The following is a 19988-nucleotide window of genomic DNA, read 5'->3' as shown; positions in this document are numbered from 1 at the left end:
GCATTGGAAGCGCGGAGTCTTAACCACTGGACCACCAGGGAATTCCCTGGAATGTACTTTTAAATGGGAAACTCAAGAAAGCAACTAAGGACTCTTTATGTCAAGATAGGCCAGAAAGCATTGGTAGCAGATCAAATAAAAGTATCTGAATAACTGCCTTCCAGATAGAATGTTACAATAGTTCCTTAGCATTTTGCATAAAGACGACTTCTAAGTTCAAATCCCCCTTAACTTTCTACCCCAGGGAACAAAAATGCTGGCTTCTCTCTTCTCAAAAAGTCTCCAACTAGTCTATATGGGGCTAAGCTTCAAATTTACCTTTTCCTTACTGTCTCCTTCAGTAAGTTCTATTTCCCCCATATGTCCCTTCCTGTAAGAGCTTTGAAAGGACCTTCCAGTGTTCCTGATCTGGGGTCATCTTTCTACATAGGCATTTGGCCACCAGGCACTGGCTATTTCACACCTTGAGAAACCGTTCAGATGACGGCAATGTTGTTATGATAGACATAAAATGAGATTGTCTCTCTCTGTCTCCAAATATTGAAATAAGCCAGGTAAACTGGCAACACTTTCTAGATTTGGAAGATCACACTCATATCAGCAATACTGTCCCTGAACAAAACACAGTATTTCCTCTGGTACCTATAACTTCAGCAAGATCTGAAATGGGGACTGACTTGTCGTTTTATTCTTCTCTTTGTCTTCAGAATATTTTTTTAAAATCATGACTCCATTTATAAACCTAAGATCTTGTTTTGCTTTTCTCTGGAATATATGAAGTCTTCTCTGAACCGTAACATCTTTCTCTAAAATTTATTTAACTCAAACGTATTTTAAAAGGTTTTAAATTTTTTATTTCTTTTAGGTTTTCAGGGGACCACATAGAGATCCTTAGAGCTAGTTAGTGTTTAATGTTCTAAGCGAGGACCTGAAGCTTGGAGAGAGAAAGCAGCTTGGCCAGGGAAGCACAGGTAGCTAGTGTAAGTGCAAGAGTCTGGTTTCTGCTTAAGTTACATGACCAATAAACTAATGAAGGATCTGGGTAACAGAGGACATGCACCATCTTGATTTCCATAGAGCTTCTAGCCCCTCTTTAAGGTCCATGGGAAGGCTCTGGACAGAAACAAAATCAAGTGAAACCCCACAAAGTATTTCACAAGCTTTCCTCTCTATGAACTGCAACAAGTCCTACCACTAGGAGGTGCCCTTATGGACAAAGGGAACTGACCTGCTGTTTTTGGATTGCTTGTCACTCAACATCTAGACAGTCACTTCTTAGCTCTCCATTGGTGTCTTAGTGCACTGAGATCTAAAGAAAGTTATGTGGACTTCCCTGGTGGCACAGTGTTTAAGAATCTGCCTGCCAGGGCTTCCCTGGTGGCGCAGTGGTTGAGAGTCCGCCTGCCGATGCAGGGTACACGGGTTTGTGCCCCGGTCCGTGAAGATCCCACATGCCACGGAGCAACTAAGCCCGTGTGCCACAACTACTGAGCCCACAGGCCGCAACTACTGAAGCCCACGCACTCTAGGGCCCGCATGCGGCAACTACTGAGTCCATGTGCTACAGCTACTGAAGCCCACATGCCTAGAGCTCGTGGTCTGCAACAAGAGAAGCCACCGCAATGAGAAGCACACGCACTACAACAAAGGGTAGCCCCCGCTCACCGTAACTAGAGAAGCCCATGTGAAGAACCAACGCACACAAAAATAAAAAATAAAAAAAAAGAAAGCTATGAAAGTCACATATTTTTCCATTTTTCAAAAGAATTTTAAAGTCTAAAGGCATTCAGTGTTTGCAAGTGGGATAAAAAAGAGCTGGGCTCATTAGAACGAATCCTACCTTTCTAGGCCTCTGAGGAGGTAACACTATATAAATGGAAACTGTGACTGCAGAAGAGCAAGGCATCTACAATCGGCCCCCTACTTTCTACCCACTCTGTAACCCCCGAACAGCTGAGTTTCACTTCTCTGCTATTCTGAGCATCAGCAATTCCATCAAACTTCCCTTGTTTTCTTTTTAAATGGTGAGACTCAAGTTAGCCTGGAATTAATGATTAACAGTTGCTATTTGAAAGTGTGGTTAAGTGCAGCTTTGGCCAGCAGGCATCCTAACTGTGAGTTTGACCAACTGCTAAGGCACATGGGCAAATTCAACTTCTCTAAGCTTCTCTGTATGTCACTTGTTTGAATGCATAGTAAAATGAGAGAGAAAAAAAAATTAATGTATTGAAAAAACAAGCATCTCTACCAAGGTATGTGTTTGATATGCAAAGATTTTAAGGACTTTCACAGGCATGCTGTACAAAGAGACGATGTTACATCACACTGGGAACCAGTAAAAGTAAATATTAAAGTTAAGTGAACATTACCTGCAAAATCTCATTTAGAGGAGGATGAAAACCATTTTGGAAAAAGAAAGACATTCTTAAAGAATTGCAGCGAACAAGGAGTTTCAGGTATGATTTCAAAAATTATTACTTAAGATTTCCCTCAAGCAATTATTCCTTGAAGTGCCTTTTTCTATTGTACCATGGGGTTTTAAAATTTTATTACAATAGACAATGACTGATTTTTAAAATGTGTCTGATTTAACATTTTGGAGGTTTTTAGTTAATAACCATAAGCAATGTGGGAGGAGATGCAGAATGGAAGAAGAGTAATAGTTTGTACTCAATAGCAAGTATTTTACAAATTAAAAAGATTTTCAAGAGCAATATGAACAAATCAGAAGACTTGATTTGTCTCATAGCAGGTTTTTCATAGAGCCGTCAGTTCAGGGCTTTGTGGGGATAAGTACATGTATGAGTGACCAAGACAACCTAGGAATAGATTTGTAACATAATTTTTAAATTAGAAAATTTTGTTAGTAAAAAATCATTTATAGCTTCTTTGATAGATTTAGAAAAGAAACTTCAAAGATGGAAAGAAAGGAAATGAATTGAAAGAGAAGAAAGAAATGGAAAAATTGGGATGGGGAGAGGGTCAGATGATGGCATTGAGAAATGTCTGATTAATAGTGAGCTGGGGCTTCCCTGGTGGCGCAGTGGTTGAGAGTCCGCCTGCTGATGCAGGGGACACGGGGTCGTGCCCCGGTCCGGGAGGATCCCACATGCCGCGGAGTGGCTGGGCCCGTGAGCCATGGCTGCTGAGCCTGCGCGTCCAGAGCCTGTGCTCCGCAACGGGAGAGGCCACAGCAGTGAGAGGCCCGTGTACCGCAAAAAAAAAAAAAAAAAATAGTGAGCTGGAGGCGGAGGAGAGGGAGGGAAGGGAGGAAAGTGAGAGGACCCTTCCCTTTTAGCCCTTGGTCCTTCCCAACCATGAACGTGTTGACCACTGCACATACGACCATGCTCAGGAACGCTCTAAGGTTGGGGAAAGATAAAATTCAGCTTACGATAGGAGCTCTGTGAACACTACTGAATTAACTACTCCTCTCCTTCTGTATTTCTTGTAAACTCTGATATCAGTAAATTATAAATTCACATTTTGTATTCTAAACACATTTTTCTTTTTGTAGGATGACTTTATTATATCAAATGGTACATTTCATTTTATTTGCCTCAGTTTCTGGTGGTAAGTAGAGTTTTATCTTTAGTATGGACTGGGAATAGCTTGGTTCCCTGACTTGTGGATGAGAAAACAGAAGGGTATAAGCCCAGAGAGGAAAATCACACTATTGTCCCCATAGATGTGGGAGAATTCCATGCCATCTACTCCAGGGAAGGAAATAAAGTCTTTTTATTTATTTTCTGCTTAAGCCTTCAGGGTTTTTCAAAGCAGGGAAGGAAACTGAGGTAAAGGAATTGTTCATGATAGTAAGAATCTATGTCTATATCTATATCTATATCCATATCTATACTATGTTTATGTCTAAATCTATATCACACATTTAAATGATATTTAAGACCAATATTAAAAAGCAGAAATCTTGACTTGCCTCACTGATTAGTCAATTTTCCATAAAGCAGTCTGTTCAATGCAACACACACACACACACACACACACACGGGCAATTTTGGACTGAAAAATGTCCACCAAAATGTCCCAAAATGCAAATATTCCTACATAGTTTATACATTTCAATAATTTAATCACTGCTGTGAATTCTCCACTCTACATCATGTCCACTAAATTTGTTTATAAATTACTTAACCAATATTCAGAAGGACATATCAGTTCAAGTATTTTTAGCCCTTATATTTACTCTTTATTTATAATGAAAGTTTAAGCATTCCTTTTAAAAAAAACCTTACATATATTACATTTAATTTCTGCTACTGTTGCTAGCATTTAATGCACAGTAAACTTTTTTTCTGGCATATATGGAAAATGGTAAATCTAGGTAAAGAGATTTAAAATAAAACAAATTTCACTACAGTTCATAATTTCATTTTTCTTTGTGACAAGATTCTTATCCAGGTTATTATATTCCTTCATTGTCATCATTACGAAATAGTATGGTTATTTAATTGATAGGTCAGTAGTAACTCAATGGGCATATTTTGAATGTTGGACCCAACAACTGCATCCCTACATATATACATTCTTTACATATGCTTATGGAACATTTACAAAAACTGACCACATAAAAGGCCCTAAAGCAAGTCTCAACAAATTTTGAAGGATTAAAACTCTACAGAGAATGTTAGCCAATCACAATAGAATTGAGATAAAATGCAAGAAAAGACAACTGGAAAATCACAAATGTTTCAAAATTAAATAATACCCTTTTAAATAAATATCGGTCAAGGAAGAGATCACAATGGAAATTAGAAAATGTATTGAATTGAATAATAATGAAAATATTGCTTATCAAAACCTTGGGACATAGCGAAATTGGTGCTGAAATCAAGTGTCTACACTTACATGCATATATTAGAATAGGGAAACTGTAAAAATTAATGATGTAAGAATCCAGTTTAAGATGATGGAAAGAGAATAGCAAATTTAATGCAAAAAAACTAGAAAGAAGAAAAAATAACACAGAAGAAATTAATTAATTGAAAAACAAACATATATTAGGGAAGCTTAACTTAGTCACAGTCTCCAAAGCATTTTGTAAGGCCAGTGTGATCTTGATACCAAAACATGACAAGGACATTGAGACAGGGATATTATGACATTTTAACAAATCATAGGCCTTTTTTCCTTGTGAATGTAGATGCAATTATCAGAAACAAAAAAAATTACCAAATGTCACCCAGCAGTGTGTTAAAAGAAACCCAAAAGGGATGATTACATTGTGACAAGTTTGGGTTTATTCCAGGAATGAAAAATTAGTTTAGTGTTCAAAAATCAGTGGATGAACCACTTCTGGGTATACACCCAAAAGAAATGAAAGCAGAGTCTCAAAAAGATATATTCGTAGCAGCATTATTCACAATACCCAAACAGTGGAAGCAACCCAAGTATCCATCAACAAATGAATAAACAAAATGTGGTATGCACACATTAATAATGAAATATTATTCAGCCTTAAAAAGGAAGGAAATTCTGACACATAGCACAAAATGGATGAACTCTGAGGATATTATGCTAAATGAAATAAGCCAGTCACAAAACAACAAATACTGTATGATTCTACTTATGTAAGTTATATAGAGTAGTCAATTTCATAGAGAGAGAAAGTAAAATGGTGGTTGCCAGGGTTTGAGGGGAGGAGGGATGGGCAGTGTTTAACGGATACAGACTTTCAGTTGGGGAAGATGAAAAAGTTCTGGAGACATATATGTTACTACAATAAAAAATAATAATTTAAAATACATGCAGAAAAAATATATGATAAAATTCCACTTATGATAAAAATTCTTAGCAAACTGGAAGTAAAAGGGAACTTCCCTCTTCTGTTAAAGGATATCTTTAAAGAAACAAACAGACAAAAGTCTAAACCAAAAATCTTCACAAAAGCTAATAATAGTGAAAGACTGAAAGTTTTTCCTAGGAATTGATAATAAGACAAGAATACTCGCCATTACTTACATTAAACATTATACTGGCCTAGTCACTGCAATAAGAAAAGAAAAGAAGTAAAAGGTAAAGGATGAGAAAGAAACTCTCATTCATGGATGATATGATTGTGTCCCTCAAAAAATCCAAAATAACCAACACATAAATTAGTTGAGCCAATAAATTATATGAGCAAGAACTCTGGAATACAAAGTCAATATACAAAAACAGGCACTTTCTAGTTCACCAAAAACAGATTAATCAGTTTTTAATGGCACTAAGAAGCTGTGTTTGGATTTTGAAAATCAATCTGCCTTGTAAATTTAAATGATCCAATTAGTAGGTGGTATATTTTAAGAAATACAGCACCTATATTAAACATGTAAAATCTGTTTAATTTACCAAGTAAGTAATAAGCTTCTTTTTTTTTTTTTTTTTTTGTGGTATGCGGGCCTCTCACTGTTGTGGCCTCTCCCGTTGCGGAGCACAGGCTCCGGATGCGCAGGCTCAGCAGCCATGGCTCACGGGCCCAGCCGCTCCGCGGCATATGGGATCCTCCCAGACCGGGGCACGAACCCGTATCCCCTGCATCGGCAGGCGGACTCTCAACCACTGCGCCACCAGGGAGGCCCAATAATAAGCTTCTTAAAAGTAACATTTTAATACAGCATGCTTGCTTTGCACTAAGAGGTGGGATTTCCTTGGTCAATGGGACTATTTCGAGGTGCGAATAGACCCTCCATTAATGGAGGCTGCCGTACAGCTTCCTTAGAAGCAACACAGAGCCTGGGGAGAGGAGGAAGATTCTATTCACCCGCAGGTCATTCTCAGGGAGCTGCCAATTTTGGAGAAAATCATGTTATATACAGAGGTTATAGATGGGTAATATAGAAGGCATATGGGGTGGATTTTTGAGGAGAGCTGTGGCAGGGTCCTTGACTCTCTTCTCCCATGTATCCCTTGGCAGTTTAGTGAACTGGACTCCATCCTCAGAATAATGTTTTAAAGAAATGAAGTGAAAATACATAGGATTACCAAACAAATAAACTATATTTAAATATAGTTAGTTAAACTGTAAAAAAAATTTATATAGAAATAGATGTGCTTCTTATTAACACTTTATGTAGTAAGATTTAGTGGTGGGTCTAAAACTGCATAGTAATTATCACCAAACTAGGAATGAGTGATAATGATATTTTGAGATATCTGCAACTACAGTGTTTTTAAATCTGCGATTTTTATTATGACAAAGGTACAGATACTGTGAATCCTAATGCAGTTTTTTCTTACATTAATAATGGAAAGATATGTCATATTTTAGTTAGAAGCTAGGGAAAATAAAGATGAAATTTGCCCCCATTTAAGTCCATGGACTGTATAATCCTATAAGCCTTAGTGATAATTTCTACTGTTTTTTACCTATATACTTTCCCACATATTTATTGGTATGTTGGTTATTACTACAATAGAAATTAGTTATTTTTTATTTTATTTATTTTATTTTTGCTACAATAAATTTGAGTGATATTTTACTCTGTCCAAATATTTTATTTTTGTTATATATTTATATATTTGTTTTTGTATTAAGAAAACTAAGGGTTATATTGTAGTATTTGTCAGTAAAAATATACCAAAATTAAAAACTACAACACTTTTATTCAGTGACTAAGTAATAATGACCTATAACTCCACAATCTGGAATATTCAATATCTCTTTCTAGAAACAGAAGAAAATTTTAATTTTATGCAATTTAGCTTTGTTTGTATTTTTAACTTACTTATGGTTTCAGTGGAAGGGGATTCAATAATTTTTCCAAGAGTCTAAAGTTCCCGTTCCTGCCTATTTATTTATTTGTTTGGTTTTTATTTTTCTTCCAGTTTTATTAAGGTGTAGTAGACATACAGCACTGTATAAGTTTAAGGTGTACAGCATGATGGTTTGACTTACATACATTGTGAAATGATGACCACAATAAGTTTAGTGAACGTCCATCATCTCATAGAGATACATTAAAGAAACTGAAAAAAAATGTTTTCTTATGATGCAAACTCTTAGGATTTCCTCTCTTAACAACTTTCATATGTAATGTACAGCAGTGGTAATTATACTTACGTTGTACATTGTGTCCCTAGTACTTATTTATCTTATAACTTGAAGTTTGTACCTTTTGACTTTCTTTATCCAATTCCCCTCTTCTCCAATGTTTGCCTCTGGTAACCACAAATCTGATCTCTTTCTAAATGAATTTGCTTGTTTGTTTTTGAAGTATAATTGACTCACAAGACCATATTAGTTCTTAAAAAACAAAACAAATGAACAAACATAACGAAACAGAAACAGTCATAGAAAAACAGAATAAACAGGTGGTTGTCAGAGGGGAGGGGGATGGGGGGAGGAGAGAAACAGGTGAGGGAGATTAAGAGATGCAAACTTCCAGTTGCAAAGTAAATGAGCCACAGGTATGAAATGTACAGTGTGGGGAATACAGTCAATAACTATGTAATATCTTTGTATGGTGACAGATGGTAACTAGACTTGTCATGATGATTACTTTGAAATGTACAGAAATATCCAATCATTATGTTGTGCGACAGGAACTAACATAGTGTTGTAGGTCAATTAAACTGGTCCATTTAGGAAATAAAAACAAAAATAAACAAATGGGGCCTAATGAAACTTAAAAGATTTTGCACGCAAAGGAAACCATAAACAAGACAAAAAGACAACCCTCAGAATGGGAGAAAATATTTGCAAATGAAGCAACTGACAAAGGATTAATCTCCAAAATTTACAGGCAGCTCATGCAGCTCAATATCAAAAAAACAAACAACCCGATCCAAAAATGGGCAGAAGACCTAAATAGACATTTCTCCAAAGAAGATATACAGAGTGCCAACAAACACATGAAAGGATGCTCAACATCACTAATCATTAGAGAAATCCAAGTCCAAACTACAATGAGGTATCCCCTCACACCAGTCAGAATGGCCATCATCAAAAAATCTACAAACAATAAATGCTGGAGAGCGTGTGGAGAAAAGGGAACCCTCTTGAACTGTTGGTGGGAATGTAAATTGATACAGCCACTATGGAGAACAGTATGGAGGTTCCTTAAAAAACTAAAAATAGAACTACCATACGACCCAGAAATCCCACTACTGGGCATATACCCTGAGAAAACCATAATTCAAAAAGTGTCATGTACCACAATGTTCACTGCAGCACTGTTTACAATAGCCAGGACATGGAAGTAACCTAAGTGTCCACTGACAGATGAATGGATAAAGAAGATGTGGCACATATATGCAATGGAATATTACTCAGCCGTAAAAAGAAATGAAATTGAGTTATTCGTAGTGAGGTGGGTGGACCTAGAGCCTGTCATACAGAGTGAAGTAAGTCAGAAAGAGAAAAACAAATAGCATATGCTAACACATATATATGGAATCTAAAAAAAAAAAAAGGTTATGAAGAACCTAGGGGCAGGACAGGAATAAAGACGCAGACCTACTAGAGAATGGACTTGAGGACACGGGGAGGGGGATGGGTAAGCTGGGATGAAATGAGAGAGTAGCATGGACATATATACACTACCAAATGTAAAACCGATAGCTAGTGGGAAGCAGCCGCATAGCACAGGGAGATCAGCTCAGTGCTTTGTGACCACCTAGAAGGGTGGGATAGGGAGGGTGGGAGGGAGGGAGATGCAAGAGGGAGGAGATATGGGGATATATGTATATGTATAACTGATTCACTTTGTTATAAAGCAGAAACTAATACATAAAAACAAGAACAAAACACACACACACAAAACAAACAAAAAAAAACTGGTCCATTTAATATAGTGAGGTGATGTAGTACATTATCACATCCAGGGCCAACAGATGCTACCCAAAGATGATGAGTGTGGAGCCTTTGTTTCATATAAACATGGAGTTTAGACACGGAGCAGCGCTGGGGAAAGGGAAAAGCAGAGGTCATTCTAGACCTGTGAGCATTTTTGCCAGTGAAGATCTGAGAAACAAATCAATTGCTCACAAGGCACCCACATCTCCAAGACAATCATTCAGAAGCACCATTCCACTGAGGCACGCGTGCCATTTAGTGATTTTCTTTTCTATCTGGGGCTGCTTATCCAATAAACTAAAAGCTTTTATTGCCCTGATTTCCATGTTCAGGCATATTTCCTGTTAAGTAGCCCTACTTCACTTGCTTTTGTGAGATTATTACCTGATTGGGTATGTGCTCACTAAAATCCCAAATAACACGTGTCATGTATTATAACACAGAGTGTGTGACCAAGCTGTTCCAAGATGCCTACTTTAAAGGAGGAGACATTACTGTTGTTTTCACACCAAATGCCAAGCACTGCCAAAGAGTCTGCACCCACCATCCAAGGTGTTTGCTCTTCACTTTTATGGCTGAATCATCATCTGAAGATCCTACCAAGTGGTAAATGTTTGCTTTTCTACATAGAGGAAATAGATTTTATACAACAGACGGACAGACAGACAATTACCAACAATAAACTGCCATCTACCATTTTATAAAATTTAATGTTAACAATGGGAAAATGTATTTTCCTTCCATTGAAATATTAAATATTACAGAAAAAAGGGTAGTGTTTAGGCAGGTCAGGAGGAACAGACATGCCCCTCAGTGTGGTTTCTTGTGGTCTGAATATTAATGATACTTTCTCTCTGATTTCTTTCTACTTTAATGCCAATTAATCATTTTGTTCTTTGCTTTTCAGCTGATTATTGATATTTGATATGATTTAAACTGGTACTTTTCCCTCAATTATTTTATTAGAAAAAAATTAATTATTTATAAAGGTAATTTGAAAGAATAGTACAATGATTTCCTATCGCCCCCAAGACTTTTTGCCATTTTTGTCTTCCCTATTATGTATGTGTAGATGTCTAACCATTTGAAATTATTTGAAACCATCATAACACTTCACCCCTAAATATTTCAACATACATTATCTTACACAAAAAACATTAAAAATTAATAAGAACCCCTTTATATCATCTCAATTGTCCCCCAAGTGTAATTTATAGCAATTAACCAGAATCTTATTAAGATTTGCAAATAGCATCTGGTGGTTTTGTCTCTATAGACATATTCTTAAAAATTTTAGGACATTCCATCCACCATTTTTGTTTCCATATTGAGCTTGAAAATTTAATAATAAAGCTTTACTGCAGAATGAAGTTATTAATATCTTTGTGCATTATTACTGCATTCATAGTATTTACACAGTGCCCTGAACTTATAAAATTTACTATTCTAGAATCTACAACAGAGATTGGCAAACTTCTTCTTAACAGGAAGAGAGTAAATATTTCAGGCTTTGTGGGTCCAGAGGCGAAATCAAGGATATTATATAAATACTTACACAATGATTTAAAATGTAATCATTAAAAAGCACAGAAACCCTTCTTAGCTCATTAACTGTACAGAAACAGGCAGAGAGCTGCATTTAACCAACAGGCCACAGTTCACCCACTCCTGTTTCCAGTTAGCAAGGAGCATTACATGTGATCTTTTCAGTGTCGGGATGTTGGAATGGAAAACAAACTCACAGTCTTGCTAAGAATATATTTGTTCTGGCATGAGATAGAGAAGTTTGTTTCCTTCTCTTTGACTCTCTGTGTGCTCACTTTTAAGACCCATTATTTTAAAACATAGATTTTCACCCAGTAATGTTATTTTTTTAAAAAACAGGTTTACTTGCATCCTGAAAGACAGTGTTGCAGAAACACTGCCAATGGTCAATATGACGGGAGCAATTTCTGGATATTCTTCCAAGCAATGCTCAGACCAACTAAGTGGTAAGATGTCTTGCTAGAATTGATATATACTAGTTATTGTGATGTGTACATGCAGTTACATCAGGTATGGTTTTGTGGCTATGAAATAAAACCCTGCTATATGGAAATGAGGTCTCCTAATGAAGTTCTTTCCTCGTAGAGTAAAAACTAGCATACATGCATGTCCCCCCTACCCCATTATAGTTCATTTAAAATTTATCTCATAGGACGTATCTAACTATACCAGTTCATCATTCATTTATTTTCTTTCTCCTTCCCAGCTTAAAGTTTTATAGGAAAGTCCTTATTAAATATATTAATTCAAATCAAAGGAAGCAACCATAAAGGTTAAGATGACCCTTGTCTTAATGGTGAGATATTCCAGATACTTGAATAGGTTAATTAGTGAATCAGTCCATCAGTGGAGTTAAGGAGACAAGAGATGCCAGTTGATAAAGCTGAAGCAGAAATGTACAAGTCTAATATTGCTGCAGTGTAAAAAGGACACTGACATTCTCTTACTGTTTCCATGTGAGAGTAGGAGTTGAGCAGATTAAAATAAAACTAGAGGCCTTCTGAGGAAAAGTCAGGGAAAGAATTGGAGGGACGGTTGCTAAGATAGAATTATCAGATGCCCCCAGAGACTGGAAGATAACCATATTTTCTGATTTTATTTCCAGCTTGCAACAAAGATATTTATGTGGACCTACATATGAAGGGCCTGAACCATAACAGCTCTATTACCAAGAGTGCTCAGGAATGCCAAGAGAGGTGTACGAATGACATGCACTGTCACTTTTTTACATTCGCCACAGAGCACTTTCCAAGTGTAAAGTATCGGTGAGTGAGCTGTGGATTGAGCCCAAGGACCTTAGATTATCCGATAGAAAACAAAATGGGATCCTTTTTTTTTTTCCTTCAACTTGTAGGGGTTAAAAATTTATTTTTGACCACTACAAGACAATTCTATAATAAGTACTCCCAGTTTTCTTGATGGAAAATGCATTTAAAGTCCAACTTGGATGCATTTCATTTTGTGGTACAGCGGCTGTCTTCCAATGATGCTTTTAAAAAATGTTTAATACATCTCCTAGCTAATTTGAAGAGCGCTACATTTTTAAAGTGGCAATTTTGAAACAATTACAGTGGTCTGACAGTTCCATTCTCAGCCTAAAGGATGCTACAGTATGAATCTATAGAATCAAAATGAAAAAGCTACTCAGATATCCTTCCAAATAACAGTTCCCCACCTGAGACAAAGTAACTGAAACCAATGTGAAGTATTTTAAAACTTGCCCCCTACTGGATTTAGAAATATTCCAGGTATAAACCTCCTGTGTAAGAATATAAAAGGATCTGATCTGTAATTGATTAATCTCTTTTCTCTTAAAAAATATTTTTAGGGAAAAATATCATTAACTTTTTTATTTAGAAATATTGGAAATGCTCTGGATTCGTATAGGAAACTACACTTATCTGAAATCCAACAATGAAAGAAAAGTTCAAATGACTGGTATTTGGATTTTAACATTCTGCTCTACACGTTCACAAAAAGGAGATGAGTGGAAATAAAGCGTCAAAGATTTGTTTGAAGAAAAGCAATGATAACACAGAATGAAACCCTCAAATTAATAATTAAGTTTTCATGGCTTTTCTTTAGCTCAGCTCAAACTACACCTTTTTACATATTTTACGTCTAAGATTCAATGCAGCATGAACAGCAAGCCAGGAAATTGTGAGTTGCTATGTATTATAAAAAAGTTAAAATGCTAAAATTGAGAAGAGCTTCAGAAGTCATCAATTCCTACACCTCTACTCTTCATGTCACCACCCATCTAAAGCTGTCACTTTACTGACGAAAAAATAAAGTTGACAAAACTCACAGGACCACCAGCTCTTGGCAGAGTTGGGACTCAAAACCAGCTGTGCAGTCTCTCAAACCAATACCTTTCAGGGCAATTCTTTAGCTATCATGCCCAGGCCGTCTCTAAATGTGAGTTTCTTATTATCTTATGTTTTTCCTTATTTGCATGTGGAGGGATAAAATATTTGTCCATTTTGGTCTTTATTTAGTAACATCTGTCTGTTGAAGTACACCCGAACGGGGATGCCAACCAACATAACAAAGCTCAGTGAAGTGGTGTCAGGATTTTCACTGAAGCCCTGTGCGCTTTCTAATTTGGGTAACTATTATTTTCTTAATGAGGTAGTTTAGCCATTAAATAGTAGATGCTGATTATGTGTATGATGGGCATAACTTAGGATACCAATTTGCGCTTACTGATGAAATGGACCCAATGATCTTTCATCTTCTTCATGAGAAAAAATTCATTATGTTCTATATGATTAAAGCTTATATTTGAATTTAAAGCAATCACTTCAGTTATCCTAATTTTAAAAAATGTAAAAGATCTTGGGATAAACTAACTTTTAAAAATTACTAAGACCTTGTTTCTTTAGTGCAATTTTAGGTTCGCAGCAAAATGGAGGGGAAGGGATAGAGAGTTCCCATATACCCCCTGCCCAGACACATGCACAGCGTCCCCTATTACCAACGACCCTCGCCGGATGGTAATTGGTTACAACTGACGAACCTACACTGACACACGTATAGTCACCCCAAGTCCACAGTTTACATTACGATTCACTCTTGGAGTTGTACGTTGTATGGGTTTGAACAAATATGTAATGGCATGTTTCCATCATTACAGTATCATTCAGAGCATTTTTCACTGCCTTAAAGTTCCTCTGTTCTGCCTATTCATCCCTCCCTCATCCCCCAACAAACTTTTTATATGGAATTTACAAATACCATGAGTGGGATTTTACCTTTACCGATGCTACTGGTGAACTGACTTTCTAAATGTGGTTTCTTCTGTTGTACAGCTTGTATTAGGGACATTTTCCCTAGAACGATGTTTGCAGACAGTAACATTGACAGTGTCATGGCTCCAGACGCTTTTGTCTGTCGCAGCATTTGTACTCACCATCCCAGTTGTTTGTTCTTTACCTTCTTTTCTCAAGAATGGCCAACAATATCTGAAAGGTAAGGAGTTAAGATTGTGTCACGTGTTGTCTTTTCAAACAGCTGAGCAAAAGCCACCATTAAAAACTCTGAGCAACTACAAATTTTATCTAAATGTCTGTCAAGGATACATAAAAGTTGCAAAGAAGAATTCCTAGTTCTTCTTTCTTTCCATTCCCCACCTATTGACTGCAAATCTGGTGTTACCCAGGACTCTTGCTTTTCTTTATGTTAGGGAAGTCTCTGCCTTCAGAGAGTTGTTAGTTCTGAAAGGAATGAAGAAAATAAGGATGGTCATTAGGAGGCATCTTAGTTCGGTGCCTGGTTAAAATAATTGAACCTGGAGCAGAAAGAATTGGAAATATCAGTGACTTGTCAAATCCAAAGTGGAGAGGGGTGGAACGATGGCCTTCATCAACAGAAGCGTGGGTAATGGTTGAGGGAGATTTGAGAATTTAGACACTGCTTCCATACTGATGGGTGTTAACACTGGAAACCACAATAAAGCACAGGAAATTGCTATGATCATCAAAGGGATGTTTGCTGGGGTTGCTGCTCCTCGTTAACAAAATTCACTAAAAAAAAAGAAGAAATCTTAAGATTATTTGCTTAAAAATCTAGATTGTATGGATTATCTTAACCTGAATTCTCAGAGCCCTTGTTATTTGCTTGACATTGCTGTTCATTGTTGGGGAGTGTCCCCCAGAGCCATCCAGCCACAGTAAGCCCTTGAGTTCCTGTTTATCAAGCAAGACTGGTTTTTTATCAAGTGAAGATATAATTCCGGAAGTATAATGCTAGGTTTGTCACATGAGAATATATCTGTTACTTTCATTTTCTCAACATGGTTCTAAATGTGGGGATACCATTGGTCAACTCAATAGATTGAAAACCCTGCACTACTTGGACCAGAGTGGAAGTAAAAGAGAAGTGATTAGATTGGGATATATTGTCAATGCAGAGCCAGTAAGATTTGCTGACGGACTGAACACCAGCTGTGAAGTAAAGAGTCAATGATAGCTCCAAGATTTTTGGCCCAAGAAAATTGCGAGGATGGCAATGCCAATGAATAGATGGGGGAAGATTTCTTACAGAGATGATTTCAAGAGGCAAGAGGTGCCTGGTAGCCATCCAGAGAGAAATATTGAATTGGTGGTTAGAAAGGGAAGTCTGGGATTTAACAAGGGAGGTTTATGCCCTAGATCTGTGTTAGTTGTCACCAGGATACAGCTGGCAATTAATGCCATTGAAACTGGTGAGGTCACCAAAAAATTGAATGCAGTCAGAGAAAGAGAGGAGGTCAAAGATTGAGCCTTGAGGCATTATAAACTTCAGAACTTAGAAAGATGCCTTTGTAATGTGTTATTTTGTCTTAATCACTGCTCTTTTTCTTTTTTATCCCTTTTATAAAATTCCCAATCAATACCTGTAAGAGGAGCAACACATTTAATCCTCATTACAAGGTGAGAGAGGAACATGGGTGCTACAAGCCAAGACTTGGCTTCTTAAATTTACGTTAATGAATATTAAATAAAACTAAATATCCATTTCCTCAGCTGTATTAGCCACATTTCAAGGACGCAGCATATGGCTGGCTAGTGGCTATTGTATTGGCTGGCATAGACGTGGAATATTTACGTCATTGCAGAAAATTCTGTTGGACAGCACAGCTCCAGACTGTGATTTTGTGCTAATTAGGAAAAGCTACTTCCTCCCAGAAAGATGCTGCCTGGGTGTGGAATCTGTGGTGGATTTTGCTTATCCCTGTCTACGCCTACAGCAACTCTGGGTAGCAGATTTGTAGGTAGCATGAAAATTCTTGAATTGTTGAGATAGTCTAGGAGAGTTGAGAGAAAGGAAATAAAAGAGGAAGGTACTAGGAACAGTGATGTTGAATAGAGCAAGCTTAGAAAATTTAGAGGCAGTTTGGTAAATTTGTCTACAGCCTATGGATCATGAAGTCTGAGTCAGTGATTTATGAATAGTACTTTCAAAATGGGAACAACTTCCCTATTAAATGCCAACAGCAGCTGACTTCTATATGTGCTGTGAAAATGTCTTCTTCTTTGATATGTTTTACATGATATCTCTATATTTCCCCTTTTTTACTGTTAGAAATCTGTGTCTACTTAAAACGTCTACAAGTGGGCTGCCAAGCGCACGCATTAGAAAGAACAAAGCTCTTTCTGGTTTTAGTCTACAAAACTGCCGGCACAGTGTCCCAGGTAAACGATGAAAGCTCTTCCTTCTGATTGAGGATCAACAAACGTGTGCTAGGGTTTCACGTCTCATGTCTGATACATGCTTTGCTGTCTAGTGTTCTGCCATTCTTCGTTCTACCGTGACACTGATTTCTTGGGAGAAGAACTGGACATTGTTGACGTGGACGGGCACGAAGCCTGCCAGAAAACATGCACCAACAGCATCCGCTGTCAATTTTTTACCTATTCTCCATCTCAAGAATCTTGCAACGGAGGGAAGTAAGACGTATGATGAGTTCCACAGATGCTCCTGCCCCATCTAGCTGAAGGGAGGAATTATGTTTATACCATTTTGTTTCCAACCTGCAGGGGTAAATGCTACTTAAAACTTTCTGCAAATGGATCTCCAACTAAAATACTTCATGGGAGAGGAAACATCTCTGGATATACGTTAAGGTTATGTAAAATGGATAATGGTGAGTTTAATGTCACTTGAAAAAATACATCCCCTGTATACTGAGTATGTCATGACTAAGAGAGTCAGTAGCAGCTACAGAGGGGAGAAAATTAGTAAAGTAATGAACTTAGATGCAATTTTCTGTTATTTTCACTGCTATCACTCAGGCTGACCTGTTTTAAAGGTAAATATTGGACTTTGACTAAACTCTGTGTTGCCTTGCATTAACTGAATATGTGTTATAATTTGATACATTTATATAACCAGTATTTCCTGGTGAGACTCAGGCTCAGCCAAAATTTTTATGTCTGATTGTTGTTATCAAGGTCAATAATCTTTCTTAGTACTCTTTACAATAGAAATATCAACCAGCATCTTGGTTAATCAGATTAGTCATTTTCTTTCTATTGGCTATTACTTGATCTTTAATTCAAATATAGTCATCATATGTTTGGAAAATTATGTATCTGTGCAGGAAATACTCAAGTGGCTCCTTCTCCAGGGCCTTTAGATTTCTTGCAAGTGTTCTGCATATTTATGAATATTAGCAAAAGTTACAGTACAACCTTATTAATTTGTAACAATGAGTATAGTAGGGTGGAAATAAAAAGATTGTCTATATTAAACAAGACCTATAATAACATAAAAATTATAATACACATCAGATCAGCAGTGCTTCCATTCCAGTGGCCAATTTCTGAGCATAGAAACAAAAGGTGGTTTGTAGGCAAACAACACTGTGTAAGGGATGAAACAGGAAAGAGCCTAATACACACATTCCTCTCTAAATTATTGTAATAACCTATTATGACTTTAATGTTCATTGACTTACATACACTACATGTTTTTAGACTTTTATTGCTTACCGCCCAATACTATAATGCAGTATAAATTAAGTTGCAACTGAGATTTAATGAGTGAAATGGAAGTGATTATTATGCTTTGTCGTAGATTTCAAAGTATGAAAATCTTCCGTGTCAGAAATATTGGCTCTACTGAGAGGTGAATAAATCCTTAACTTCTGAGAACTTGTTTTGTATAATAGAACATACAATATTACTGTATACTGTGTCCAATGCCAGCATCCTAGCTGGGAAACTCTGCCTTTCTAGGGTTTAGAGGGGCTCTGATGGGAATCTGGATGGCTCTAGCTTCTTTAAAAAGACAGTAAATTGAGTTGTATCTCATACATTCTCTGTTTTTCTTACAATAAACTTACCTAAGAAGGAGTATATACAATCATTCTGTTGTCTTGGTTCTACCAAGCAATAGAAAGGATGCAGCAAATTTTGCTGTTAGTGATGCTGACATAGTTTAAAAAATGGGAACCAGCACTTATACCTTTAATTGCAGAATTCATTCTCTAACCTCCTTCCTGCTCTTTTCTAATGAATCTAGGGACTCTGGTCTCTAGAGGTTACAGAATAAATCAGGTGTAGATTGATAGCTAAAGCAGAAAATATAAGATAAAGGAAAATAAAATCTTATGTCTTTTTAGTGCATCTTCTGAAATAAGTGAAACTAGATAATCAGGTTTTGCTGCATTATAGTAGATGAAATAATACCCTAATATGAGAGGGAATATCTAACTGAGATGTTTATCATATCTTGTACTGTCATTTGTCTACACTGTAACTTAACTTTGTGAAGATACAGAGCAATTGCCATTCAAAGAAACATCTCTTAACACAAAATGTAAGGCTAAAAACAAATATTTAAAGCATTTTTTTGAACTGAGAAACCAAATAGAACGAACACCAAGACCTATAACTCATCTTAATAAGGTCTTTATTTAGTTGTTCTTAGTATATTTTAGTTACTGATCTATTCGTTTTCTAAGACAAGAAAGAAAACAGAAGGGTGAGTTTGAATCAAAGTCCTTGGAAACATCAAAGGTGGAGCAGAAACCCCCAGTCTGTCAACAAGACCAAAGGGCAGATGCAGCTCACAAACAGAAGAGCAGCCAGGTGTGGGTGTGGGTAGGGCAGGAGCGCAGAAGGGGCAGCTGGAATGGAAGGGGATGGGGAGGAACTGGACAAAGGCCACAAACGGAGTGGAAGGTGCTGAACTTTTCTTTGTAACAGTAGTTCTTACACGTTAGTGAGGCTGATTAAAACTCAGATGACTGGGGTCCATTGTCAGAGTTTCTGATTCACTAGGTCTGAGGTGGCGCTCACGAATTTGCATTTCTAACAAATTCTCAGGTGATGCCATTGGTCGGGGGCCACACCTGACAACCACTGCTTTAAGAGAACCATTGAGGTTAGCATTTGATGGAGGGTAAGACTGCCTTGCCGCCCCAGATGGGGCATTACTTGGGGGCATGCGATTACAAGGTGACTCATCATTCAGTTTTTAGGTGCATGTTGTGCTTTGCCAACTTGATTCTAGACTGTCTTCAAGTCAAGGTCATGGTAAACTATTGAATCCAGGGAAGGTTTTTTTCCCTGTGTGCCTGAAGGAACATAACCACTGTTGGAAAATGAAGATGTTAGGAACCAACTCACTGCAGTCCTTCTGTTGTAGCGTGTACAACGAAAAT

At 37.1% G+C, this 19988-nt stretch overlaps 1 protein-coding gene across 1 annotated transcript; it reads left to right on the top strand.

Moving 5' to 3' along the window:
* Nucleotides 1-3518: 3518 nt before the first annotated feature.
* LOC307068730 (coagulation factor XI-like) lies at nt 3519-12607 on the top strand (the record flags this gene model as incomplete). The annotated part of the gene is made up of 4 exons (XM_079726773.1): nt 3519-3573; nt 10237-10399; nt 11678-11784; nt 12444-12607. 4 exons carry the CDS (start codon nt 3519-3521, stop codon nt 12605-12607), a joined length of 489 nt encoding a protein of 162 aa, XP_079582899.1.
* Between the last annotated feature and the right edge of the window lie 7381 nt (nt 12608-19988).

Source organism: Hyperoodon ampullatus (genome assembly GCF_949752795.1).
Source record: "Hyperoodon ampullatus genome assembly, chromosome: 20".
NCBI classification, from domain to species: Eukaryota; Metazoa; Chordata; class Mammalia; order Artiodactyla; family Ziphiidae; genus Hyperoodon; species Hyperoodon ampullatus.
This window is presented reverse-complemented; position numbering and strand designations above follow the sequence as displayed.